The 12,135-nt window shown below is 45.0% G+C and overlaps 1 protein-coding gene across 1 annotated transcript in view; it reads left to right on the top strand.

The window, feature by feature from the left end:
• The window catches only part of LOC122541566 (zinc-binding protein A33-like), a 13,396-nt gene extending 4,397 nt beyond the window's left edge, over positions 1-8,999 (top strand). Inside the window, exons 2-6 of the mRNA XM_043678397.1 lie at positions 1,166-1,255; positions 1,376-1,609; positions 5,129-5,151; positions 5,238-5,347; positions 7,575-8,999. Of these exons, the coding sequence (XP_043534332.1) occupies positions 1,166-1,255; positions 1,376-1,609; positions 5,129-5,151; positions 5,238-5,347; positions 7,575-8,122 (1,005 nt within the window). The 3' untranslated portion in view covers positions 8,123-8,999. The remainder of the gene's footprint in view (positions 1-1,165; positions 1,256-1,375; positions 1,610-5,128; positions 5,152-5,237; positions 5,348-7,574) is intronic.
• The last annotated feature ends 3,136 nt before the right edge of the window (positions 9,000-12,135 follow it).

Genomic DNA, 12,135 nt, shown 5'->3' with positions numbered 1-12,135 from the left:
AATAGAAAGTGTTGCGGGGTGAACAAAAACCAAACTGCCCAATTCTAGTCAGATCTGTGTGGACAGAGAGCCAGATTCAGGGAGGAATCCAATGTGACTTCTTCAGAAAACATCAGAACACAGAAACAGGAGTAGGCCATTCGGCCCTGTGAGCCTGTTCTGCCATTCATTCTGACCATGGCTGAGCATCCAACTCAATAGTATGTCCCTGCTTTTCCCCCATATCTTTTGATCCCTTTAGGCCCGAGGGCTACATCCAAATCTATCTCAAAATCATACAATGTTTTAGCATCGACTGCTTTCTGTGGTTGCAAATTGCAGAGGCTCCTCACTCTCTGGGTGAAGACATCTCCCCTCATCTCAGTCCGAAATGGTTCACACCATACCCTTAGACTGTGAGCCCTGGTTCTGACTCCCGGTCAGTGGGAACACCCTTCCAATCTCTCCCCTGTCTAGTCTTGTGGAAGCACATATCCCTTGTATTTAACAGGACACTGCTGTAAGACTGTAAGGCCATGTAGGAGGAGAGCTGACCATTCGGCCCATTGAATCTGCTCTGGTGTAATTTTGGTGTATGCCCTATTTTGCCATGGCTGGGCCGATAACAAGGGGCAAACTTAACTTCATGCCAACAGCCAGTCAATGGAGAGCATTATGATTCTTGATTGAAGCCAATGGCTCCAAAGTTGAAGGGCTTCAGTTACAGACAGAGAGAGAGAGAAAATGTTCCCACTCAAGAAAGAATTGAAGATGACAGGGCGCAGATTTTAAAGTAATTAGTCGAGGAAGTCAAAACAACAGGAAAAGATAAAAAGTTTCTCACAACATGAATGGATCAGGAATGCACTGTCTAGGGAGAGTGGGTGGGACAGTTGAGTTATTTGGAAGAGAAATAGATTCTCATCTGAAAAGGAAGGATGTGCTGGGTGACAGGGAGTAAGTGCTGAGTACTGTCCTCATTTGGAGAGCTAGTACCAAGGACTGACTGGCCTCCTTCCCCACTGTAACAGTTTGGTGCCTCTGTAACAATGGCCCACTCCTGGCGGTTTACATGAGGTTGGAGTTCTGTGGGTGTGACAGCAGATCTTGCCACATCCTCGAGTGGCATTTCCCCCACTTTTCAATTTGTGAACAAACTCATTCGCCCTCTGCATCTGAATTTCAGGAAAAACTAACATCCCTGTCTGACATTCTCCGAGCCAAGTCCACCCTCCTGGAAGCTAAACTAGCACAGAAGCATGTTTTGGAGGTCGGGGTAAGTTTTTCATCTGTCCTTCTTTATCGCACTTCTCTTCTTGTACCTCTCTGCCTCTCTTGTCTGCCACCCTCTCCTCCTTTTCTCTCTGCTGTGATGATAAAGTTGTCATCCCTGTAGGATCAGGCGAGCCAGCTGCAGCAGTTTGTTACTTTGGAGTTTGCGAAGATGCACCAGGTCCTCATGAGGGTGGAGAAGCGACTGATTTTAGAACTGAAGGAGAATGTGGAGATGATCTCGGACAAGCTGCAGAGAAACCTGCAGGACATCCAGCAGAATCTAAATGACATCCAGGAAAAGCTGTCGAGATCACAATCCCAGCTGGACCAGGAGGATACCATTGCCTTTTTAATGGTAGGTGTCACTGTCTCCCAGAGCAGTAAATCCACCCTCAACCCTTTTCAAACAACCAGTGAACAACATGGGGGAAAAAAAAACTTTTTTCCTTTCCCTCCACCTCCATCATTCCTTCTTTGTATTGAGCTTCACCCACAGCTGGGAGCGAGGGAACACTAGCTTCACTTCAGACCCATGTGAGGACCAGTTCCTAGCATTGGTGACTCAATCATGTGAGTCAGCTTAGTTTTGCAAAGACAACAATGTAGCTTTGCATAGTGCCCAAAATCAACCTTACCATAAAAACACTGACTTCCAACCAATGAATAAGGTTGGGGCAGATGACCAATTGATGGGTTTTGTCCCAAATGTAGCACTGGCCTCAAGATGTGTCAGCCAACGAAGTATTATGCTGTAGTGTAGTCACCAGCCTAATGAAGGAAATGCAGCAGCTGATTTGTACAAAGCAAGATGCCATGAAAGTAATGTATCATTGACCAGATAATCCTTTTGATTAACAGAAAACTATTAAACTGGCCACCGGGAGATAACTGTGCTGGTCTCCTCCAACATAATTCATATCAGGATGTCTTCGGCCTAAGTGCACAGGCAGACAGGCCTGAGTTTAACACCACACCCAAAAGACATGTATTCCCATAAAAACTCAATCAAACCTCTACACTGAGGGAATTCTGGAACTAGATGGTGAAGGCAAATAGTGAGAGATAGGACATGAAGAGGCCATTCAGCCCCTCAATCCTGTTCCAATATTCAACTTAACCATAGAACATTGAATATAGAACAGAGAATAATACAGCACACGAGAGGCCCTTTGGTCTTCAATGTTATGCCAACGTTTCATCCTACTGTACAATCAAGCTAACCTACATACCTTTCATTTTCCTATCATCCATGTGCCTATCCAAGAGTTGCTTAAATGTCCCTCATGTATCTGACTCTACTACCACCACTGGCAGTGCATTCCACTCATCCACCACCCTCTGTGTAAAGAACTGAACTCTGACATTTCCACTTCCTCCAATCATCTTAAAGTTATGCCCATTTGAGATAGCCATTTCTGCCCTGGAAAAATGTTTTTGACTATTCACTCTATCTGTGCCTCTCATCATCTTTGTCAAAAGTTTGATGCTGGAAAAGTACAGCCAGTCAAGCAGCATCCGAGGAGCAGGAGAACCGATGTTTCAGGCATAAGCCTTCTTCACTTTCTCCCTCTCATCATTTCGTACACCTCTATCAATCACCTCTCACACGTCTTTGCTCCAATGAAAAAAGCCCAGCTCTCTCAACCTTTTTTGATAAGACATGCCCCCCAGTCCAGGCAACATTCTGGTAAATCTCCTCTGCAACCTCTCTAAAACATCCACATCTTTCCGATAATGAGGCGACCAGAACTAAACACAATATTCTAAATGTGGTCTAACCAAGGTCCAATTGAACTGCAGCATAACATCATGGTTCTTGAACTCAATTCCCCTGCTAATGAAAGCCAACACAGCTTGCACCTTCTTAACAACCCTATCAACTTGGGTGGCAACTTTGAGGGATCTATGGACGTGGACCCCAAGATCCCTCTGTTCCCCCTCACTGCCTAGAATCCTGCCTTTAACCCTGTGTTCTGTATTCAAACTCAACCTTCCAAAATGTGTCACCTCATACTTTTCCAGGTTTAACTCCATCTGCTATCTCTCTGCCCAGTTCTGCATTCTGTCAATGTCTTGTTGCAACCTACGACAGCCTTCCACACTATCCACAACTCCACCAACCTACATGTCATTGTATCATGGCTGATCCTCCATCTCAATGCCACTTTCTCACAGTAATCCTATATTTGTTGAGGTCTTTAATATCTAATCATCCCTCTCTTGATAAAACATAAAACAGCCCAGGCTTATCCAGCTTCTCCCTATAGCTCAAACCCTCCAACATCCTTGTAAATCTTTTTTGAATCTTCACAGGTCTTGGAGTAGAGAAAAAAAGATTCAGAAGAAATTTCTCTTCATCTTAATCCTAAATAACCTACTGTTTATCCTGAGATTGTGTCCCCCAGTTCTCGATCCCTTTGTGGATGGGGAGGCGGGAGCCAGTTTCTCCAGATCTGCCCTGTTTAGCTTTGTGAGAAATCTGTTATCAGTTCTCATTCTTCAAACTTAAAGAGAAGGCAGTCTCAATCTCCTCAATCTCTCCTTCTCTGATCCACGAAGAGTTGGTGAAATGCAGAGTTCTGGTTGGAGATGTTGCGACATTCTTGATGTGTTTAACTGAGCATTTAATTTTTACACAGTCTCTCTCAGTGTGGAGTAAGACAAGACTCAATGGCATCTATTTATGCTTTGGAGATGCTGCAAAGACTCAGTGCGCTTACTGCACAGATTTGCTGGCACAGGTTCAATGGGCTGAATGGCCTCTTCTCTGCTGTGCGAATCAATGACATATCCTGAGGGCAACTGTTCAGCAATGAGTTCAGGAAGGCCATAGAGTCATAGAGATGTACAGAACAGAAACAGACCCTTCGATTCAACTCATCCATGCTGATCCAATATTCCAAACTAATCTAGTGCCATTTGTCAGCACTTGGTCCATATCCCTTAAAACCCTTCCTATTCATATATCCATCCAAATGCCTTTTAAATGCTGCAATTGACCAGCCTCCACCACTTCCTCTGGCAGCTCATTCCATACACGCACCACACTCTGCATGTAAAAGTTACCACTTAGCTCCCTTTTAAAACGTTCCCTTCTTACCCTAAATCTATGCCCTCTAGTTCTGGATGCCCACACTGCAGGGAAAAGACCTTGTCTATTTATCCTATCCATGCCCCTCATGGTTTTATAAACCTCTATAAGCTCACCCTTCAGCCTCCGACATTCCAGGGAAAATAGCCCCAGCCTATTCAACCTCTCCCTATTGCTCAAATCCTCCAACCCTGGCAACATGTTTGTAAATCTTTTCCTTTCAAGTTTCACAACAACTTTCCAAAGGAAGAAGATCAAATTGCATGTAATAGTCCAAAAGTGACCTAACCAATATCCTGTACAGCCACAACATGATGTCCCAAAGCCTATACTCAATGCTATGACCAATAAAGGAAAGCATACCAAATGCCTTCTTCTCTATCCTATCTACCTCCAACTCCACTTTTAAGGAGCTATGAACCTGCACTCCAAGGTCTCTTTGTTCAGCAACACTCCCTAGGACCCAAAGGGGATTGGAAATCACTCCCCACACGCAAGAAAAACAATTGAAAGATTCATATCCAGCACTGATTCCTGTTTGACGAAACGCTATGGAAACAAGTTGAGAGGGGTAGGATGGATGAAGATAAGATCACAGAACAACCGTCATAGTTCAATGGCAGAACAGGTTGGAGAGAGAGGGCAGAATGGCTTCCTGCCATTTCTGGATCCCCGTGGCTCTGGTTATGTTCAGTTTTAGCCTATGAATCATTCCCTTTCTTTCTCCCCTGATGTCATTATCCAGTGGAACTCAGCTCCCCCTGTTTGTTGGTTGTGTTTTAGGATCAAGCTGAACAACACATGAGGTATGTGCTGCCAATGACTCTCTGTGACCTGACACATCCAGCTGTCCTCACTTCCAGCGTGTAATGTTGCTGTTCTCTGTCATCAGCGAGGACTCAGGCCAGCTTCTCCTGGCCACTGACTGCTTGCCGATGGGAATATTCCGAGGACCTCTGCAATACAGTGCCTGGAAGGAAATGGCAGAGAGCATCAGTCCAGGTGAGAGGTTTTCCTCCTGGAACCATTCCAACTCTCACTCATTTGGGACATTGTCTGGGAAATTGAGAACCTTGGTCTGATACGTTAATAATATTGTGTCTGATTGAATGTATCTCGTGAGCTGTTACAACAAGTGAACATCTACCAAAAGTTACAATGTCCCTGCCCTCAAGGCTGAACGATGACCCTATTCACTGCAAGATTCTCCACCAACATCCGGCATTTGAGAACAAATCTAAAACATTGTTACAACTGTGTATGTGTTGTAACTAAGTGTGCTTAACATTCGTGTGTTGACATGTCATCAAGTTTTCATGTTTCCTTTTTGAATGACAAGATGGGGAGAAAGGCTCGCTGTGTCAGTTTGAAATGGAGCCCTTTTAAAAACATGCGTCCAGATATGGACTACTCTTTGTGCTCCTTCTCAAGGTCTGACCTTATCCAGCTCATCCCAAAAGTGGGAATTTTACACAGAGTTGGGAGAAGTGCCCAGGTCGGTTTGAGATTCACCAAACCCTTGACTGATTGAACCCATTCTGTTTGTGGTATCTTTTCTTGGTCAACCACCTTTCAGCCTTGTGCTCGTGAGGAAGAGACCTTCACTTAACACTGCAACTGGGAAGTTTCACACTGAAAGCAAACTGGACGGTGAAGGCTGGAAATCTGAGTTCTGATGAAGGGTGACTGGACTTGAAGCACTAACTCTGCTTTCTCTCCAGGTGCTGCTAGACCTGCTGAGATTCACCAGTAACTTCTGCTTTTGTTTCTGTACAGGTTGCGTGGTCGATGGTATAGATTTACTGCTTCACAGTGTGGGGTCACCCTCTGATGGTGTGTGGTCAATCTCTGATAATGTGGTGTCACTCTTTGGTGGTGTAGGGTCACTCTCTGATGGTGTGGGGTCACTCTCTGATGTTGCAGGGTTATTCTCTGCACTTGTAGCCATGATGTTTATGTGGCGAGTCCAGTTGAGTTTCTGGTCATTGATAATAATCTTGTAAGGCAAGGATTCAGTGATGGTAACACCACAGAATGGCAATGGGTAGTGGTTCGATTGTCTCTTATTGGACATGGTTATTACCTGGCATTGCATGGCAAAAGGTTACCTGCCACCTGTCAATCCAAATCTGAGTATTGTCCATATCCTGTTGGAACCACCATCATTAGTGGTTCATTTCAGATTAGGATGACTCACTTCCACTCCCAGGGTGAGCCTGTGGCTGGCAGTATGGACCGATGGGGCTTCCTCAGGCTTGGGGTAGAATGTGATGATGGAAAGGGGTGGGTGGGGCAGTGCACTGCTTACACTGATTTTGCCTCCTAATTCAGGTCCAGTGGCCTACGCTGTCCATAAATTGAACATGGGCTGCTTCAGCATCTCTAATAATACTATTTAACCTTGCATGTCCCTCTTGTGTTACTCTTTAACTCCCTCCTGTCATTGATATATCCTTCCATTTCTAATCCATTTTGTAACTTGCCTTGATTCTCACGTGTGGAGTTACTGGTGATTGTGAGATGGTTTTGTGGAGAATGAAACAGCAATTAGGTGCTACAAAAACATACTTTTCTGGGAGAATATTTGCGGCAGTAATTTAATAAATATTTATGTTTTAGCAAGGGAAAGTGGAAAGGTATTGGCCTGATATTGCCAGATAGTGCCAGCTCTTCCAGTCAGACGTTGGCTGGATCATTTGGCACACTCTTCACAAAGGTGTCACATCCAAGACAGCCCAGCCACTGATAGCCAACAGCTGCTGCTGGTAATGGTCCAGATCGACCTCTCCTTTCTTGTCTCAGTCCATTACCATCTCCTTTTGCCTTTCACCATCATCGCTTTCCTCATTTCATCCACACTGGCCCAGAGTTTTCCTGTTGTTTTGTTTTGCCCCAACCCCATTTCCCCGCCTCTGCATTTGTTAAAGTCTGTGTTCGACCAGCTTCACCTTGAACAGTTTCTCGTTCTGAAAAAAAAAGGTTTACTGATGGGACCGAAAACATTAACTCTGTTTCTCTCCCTCCACAGGCATGCTGCTGGCTGCTGAACACTAATCACAATTGCTTTGTTACATTTCAGATTTCAAGGATCTGCAGTGTATTACTTGTGAGTAAAGTATAACGTAATGTTTGTTGAATAAAGCCTTTCAGATTTTGGATAAATCGAAGCTGAAGAGTTGCAGTCTGCTTGGTTTCTTGTGTTATCTCTCTCTCTGTTTCTCTCTCCCAGTTCCGGCTTCAGTGACCCTGAATCCTGAGACAGCTCACTCCTGGCTCCTCATTTCAGAAGACCTGACCACTGTCAGATACGCAAACCGGCAGCAGGAGCTCCCCGACACCCCGGAGAGGTTCAACCCATCTCTCTGCGTGCTGGCCTCCCAAGGATTCGTGTCGGGGCGGCATTACTGGGAGGTGGCCGTGGGAGAGAGCTCCGAGTGGGACGTGGGAGTGGTGAAGGAGTCCATCAACAGGAAAGGGGATATCACGGCCATCCCGCAGGCCGGCTATTGGATCGTCTGGCTGAGGAACGGCAACGATTACAAGGCCGGCTCAGTGCCTCGCACCCCCCTGAGACCCAACGCCAGGCCCCGCAAAATCGGCGTCTACCTGGACTACGAGGGTGGCCAGGTTTCCTTCTACAATGCGGACGACATGTCCCACTTGCACACTTTCACTGACCTGTTCACCGAGAAACTTTACCCTTTCTTCAGCCCCTGCCTGAGCGGGCACGGGGAGCGCTCCGAGCCGCTGAAAATCTGCCAGTCCAGATTTCATTAAAGGCTGAAGCGCTGAGTCCTGGTGGTTCCCGATTTATTACTGACCTTCCCTCCCTCAATCTTTCTCTCCCCACAGCTCAGGCATGGACCCGTTTTGGGGTGAAATCTAGCACAGGGCATGGGAATGTGGCCCGTTCGGTCTGTGGTACCACCCGCCCAGTGGAGCTGGTGCCCATACCAGGCAGCGGGTGCCCACCTGTTGGTGCTGCATTGTCACCTGTCTCCCTCTGGCTGTGCTGCTCCTGATGGTCTTGTCTGTTTCTCATCGCTCACTCCTCCCTTCATCTGCTTCCACGCGCCTTTTCTGAAGCAACTTTCCTCAGTCCCTCTCTCCAAGGGCGCATGGTTTAACATGGGCTGCAGCCAAAGTCACCTCCGCCTGATTTACACGTTAGCCCTCTAACCCCTTTGGCATATGCTATTGGTATTAGTTCCAACCGATATAACCCACAAGGCCTACTCTGGTGATTCTTTGATTCCTAATTCCTTAAAATCCCCGTCTTCCTGTTCAGAAAGCCAGCTCTTCCCAGTATTCTCCTGGCTTCTCTTAACCCAGCAGCATTCTCGCTCAGCCCGTCTTCTCAGTCCGACTGCTTGTGTTCAGAAACAGAAAACTGCTCCCTTTTTTTCCTGTCTGTCAAAGTTTAAAACCTGGTTCTCAACTTTCCATAGGTACTGGCCTGTGCCTCCTTCCCCGTGACAATGAAATCAATGGACCAAGCAGAGTTTGGGGGTAATCAGCAAATTTTCAAGACATGTTTTCCCTCCAGTTAAGGGGAACATTTTAAAACCTAAGCACTTATAAAGTCTTAACATTTCTCCCACTCCCTCATCCCCTAAGCATTAGCAAAATACATTATTGTTGTGTTGATTTTTCTTCAAAATTATAAAAATACAGCAAATGGCAATGTTGTGAATATTTTAACAACCAGCTTATTGCACATACATGTAACATTAACCTGGTGCTTGCTCACTCAAAAGATTGTTGCTTTTCATTCTTTATGTTTCCACATAAAGTCTGAGAGATTCTGTATGTCCTGGCCCCTGGGATAGTATTTGTGATGGACTGAAAGGTCTGAAAGTTTGTTTGGTTGGCTTAATTTTTTTGAGAATGTAATTGTTGAGTGTCAGCAAACCAGCTGGTGTTGGATATTGAAGCCGTGAGCTGTGATTCAAGGGAAATCCCTTGTAGTATTTCTCACACCTTAGATTCAGCAACTCACTGTCTTCTTTAAGATGAGGCACTGAGTCATTACCAGGTTTATCACTTTTTAAAAGTGATTTTGAATCGGTCGGCCTGCTTTGTACAATTCAGTGAGCCTTTCTGGTTTCACAGGAGCCGGCCTTCATTCCATCATTAAAAATCTACATCATTACTGGACAAATAATGAGTTATGAGCAAGTCATACACCTGATGGAATCATGTGCAATATTTTAAAAGGGATTCAAACCAAGAATTGGGAGCAGGAACGCTGAAATCCTCCCTGGTTGCCGATTATGCTTTATTGCCTGTGGTGGAACCCTGAGCAGGAGGGCAAGATCTGGATTTCTCTGCTAACCTTCACTTACCCTGAAGGGATAGTCAAACACAGAGGGGTGAAAGCAGCAAACGCAGACTCATAAAGGCAGAGAGATGTACAGCACAGAAACAGACCCTTCAGTCCAAATCATCCATGCCAACCAGCTATCCCAATCCAATCTATTCCCACCTGCCAGCACCTGGCCCATATCCCTCCAAACCTTTCCAGTTCATATACCCATCCAGATGCCTTTTAAATGGTGCAATCATACCAGCCTCCACCACTTCCCCTGGCAGCTCATTCCATACATGCACCACCCTCTGCGATAAAATATTGCCCCTTAGGTCTCTTTTATATCTTTCCCCCTCACCCTAAACCTATTACCCCAGGGAGAAGACCTTACCTATTTATCCTATCATAGCTCTCATGATTTTATAAACCTCTATAAGGTCACCCCTCAGCCTCCGACGCTCCAGGGAAAACAGCCCTAGCCTATTCAACCTCTCCCTATAGCTCAAATCCTCCAACCCTGGCAGCACCTTGTAAATCTTTTCTGAACCCTTTCAAGTTTTACAACATCTTTCTGATAGGAAGGAGATCAGAATTGCACATAATATTCCAAAAGGGGCCTAAACGATGTCCTGTACAACCACAACATGACCTCTCAACACCTGTACTCAATACTCTGACCAATAAAGGAAAGCATATCAAATGCCTTCTTCACTATCCTATCTACCTGTCACTCCACTTTCAAGGAAATATGAACCTGCACTCCAAGATCTCTTTGTTCAGCAACACTCCCCTGGACTTTATCATTAATTGCATAAGTCCTGCTTAGATTTGCTTTCCCAAAATGCAGTACTCACATTCATCTATATTAAACTCCATCTGCAAATCCTCAGCCCATTGGCTCACTTGATCAAGATCCTGAGGTAACCTTCATCACTGTCCACTATATCTCCAATGTTGGTGTCATCTGCAAACTTACTAACTATGTCTCTTAAGCTCACATCCAAATCATTTATATAAATGATGACAAGTAGTGGACCCAGCACTGAGCCTTGTGACACTCCAATGATCACAGGCCTCCAATCTGAAAAACAACCCTCCATCACCACCCTCGGTCTTCTACAGTTCTGCATCCAAATGGCTAGTTCTTCCTGTATTCCATGAGATCTAACCTTGCTAATTAGTCTCTCATGGGAACCTTGTCGAATGCCTTACTGAAGTCCATATAGATCACATCTACTGCTCTACCCTCATCAATCCTCTTTGTTACTTCTTCAAAAAACTCAATCAAGTTTGTGAGACATGATTTCCCACACACAAAGCCATGTTAACTCTCCCTAATCAATCCTTGCCTTTCCAAATACATAGACTCCTGTCTCTCAGGATTTCCTCCAACAACCTGCCCACCACCAACAGCAGGCTCACCGGTCTATAGTTCCCTGGCTTGTCCTTACCACCCTTCTTAAACTTTGGCACCACATTAGCCAACCTCCAGTCTTCTGGCACCTCACCTGTGACTATCAATGATACAAATATCTCAGCAAGAGGCCCAGCATTCACTTCCTTAGCTTCTAACAGAGGTCTAGGGTACACCTGAACAGGTCCATGGGATTTATTCACTTTTATGCATTTCAAGACATCCAGGACCACCTCCTCTGTAATTTGAACATGTTTCAAGATGTCACCTTCTATTTGTCGACATTCGATATCTCCCATGTCCTTCTCCACAATAAACACTGATGCAAAATACTCATTTAGTATCTCCCCCATCTCCTGCGGCTCCACACAAAGGCCGCCTTGCCGATCTTTGAGGGGCCCTATTCTCTCCTGAGTTACACTTTTGTTCTTATTGCATTTATAAAATACCTTTGGATTCTCCTTAACTCAGTTTGCCAGAGCTATCTCATGTCCCCTTTCTGTCCTTCTGATTTCCTTATTAAGTATACTCCTACTGCCTTTATACTCGTCTAAGGAATCACTTGAGCTATCCTGTCTATATCTGACATATGCTTCCTTCCTTTTCTTAACCAACCCCTCAATTTCTTTCATCATCCAGCATTCTCTATATCTACCAGCCTTTCCTTTCACCCTAACAGGAATACACTATCTCTGCATTCTTGTTATCTCATTTCTGAAGGCTTCTCATTTTCCAGCCGTCCCTTTACCTGTGAACATTTGCCCCCAATCAGCTTTTGAAAGTTCTTGCCTAATACCATCAAAATTGACCTTCTTCCAATTTAGAACTTCAACTTTTAGATCTTGTTTATCTTTTTCTATCACTACTTTAAAACTAATAGAATTATGGTCGCTGGCCCCAAAGTGCTCCCCCACTGACACCTCAGTCACCTGCCCTGCCGTATTTCCCAACAGTAGATACATCCACATGTTGAATCAAACAATTTTCTTGTACATGCTTAACAAATTCCTCTCCATCTAAACCCTTAACACTATGGCAGTCCCAGCCTATGTTTGGAAAGTTAAAATC

This window comes from Chiloscyllium plagiosum, chromosome 37 (assembly GCF_004010195.1).
Source record: "Chiloscyllium plagiosum isolate BGI_BamShark_2017 chromosome 37, ASM401019v2, whole genome shotgun sequence".
NCBI classification, from domain to species: Eukaryota; Metazoa; Chordata; class Chondrichthyes; order Orectolobiformes; family Hemiscylliidae; genus Chiloscyllium; species Chiloscyllium plagiosum.
The sequence above is the reverse complement of the archived record's forward strand: the minus strand, read 5'-3'. Positions and strand labels throughout refer to the sequence as shown.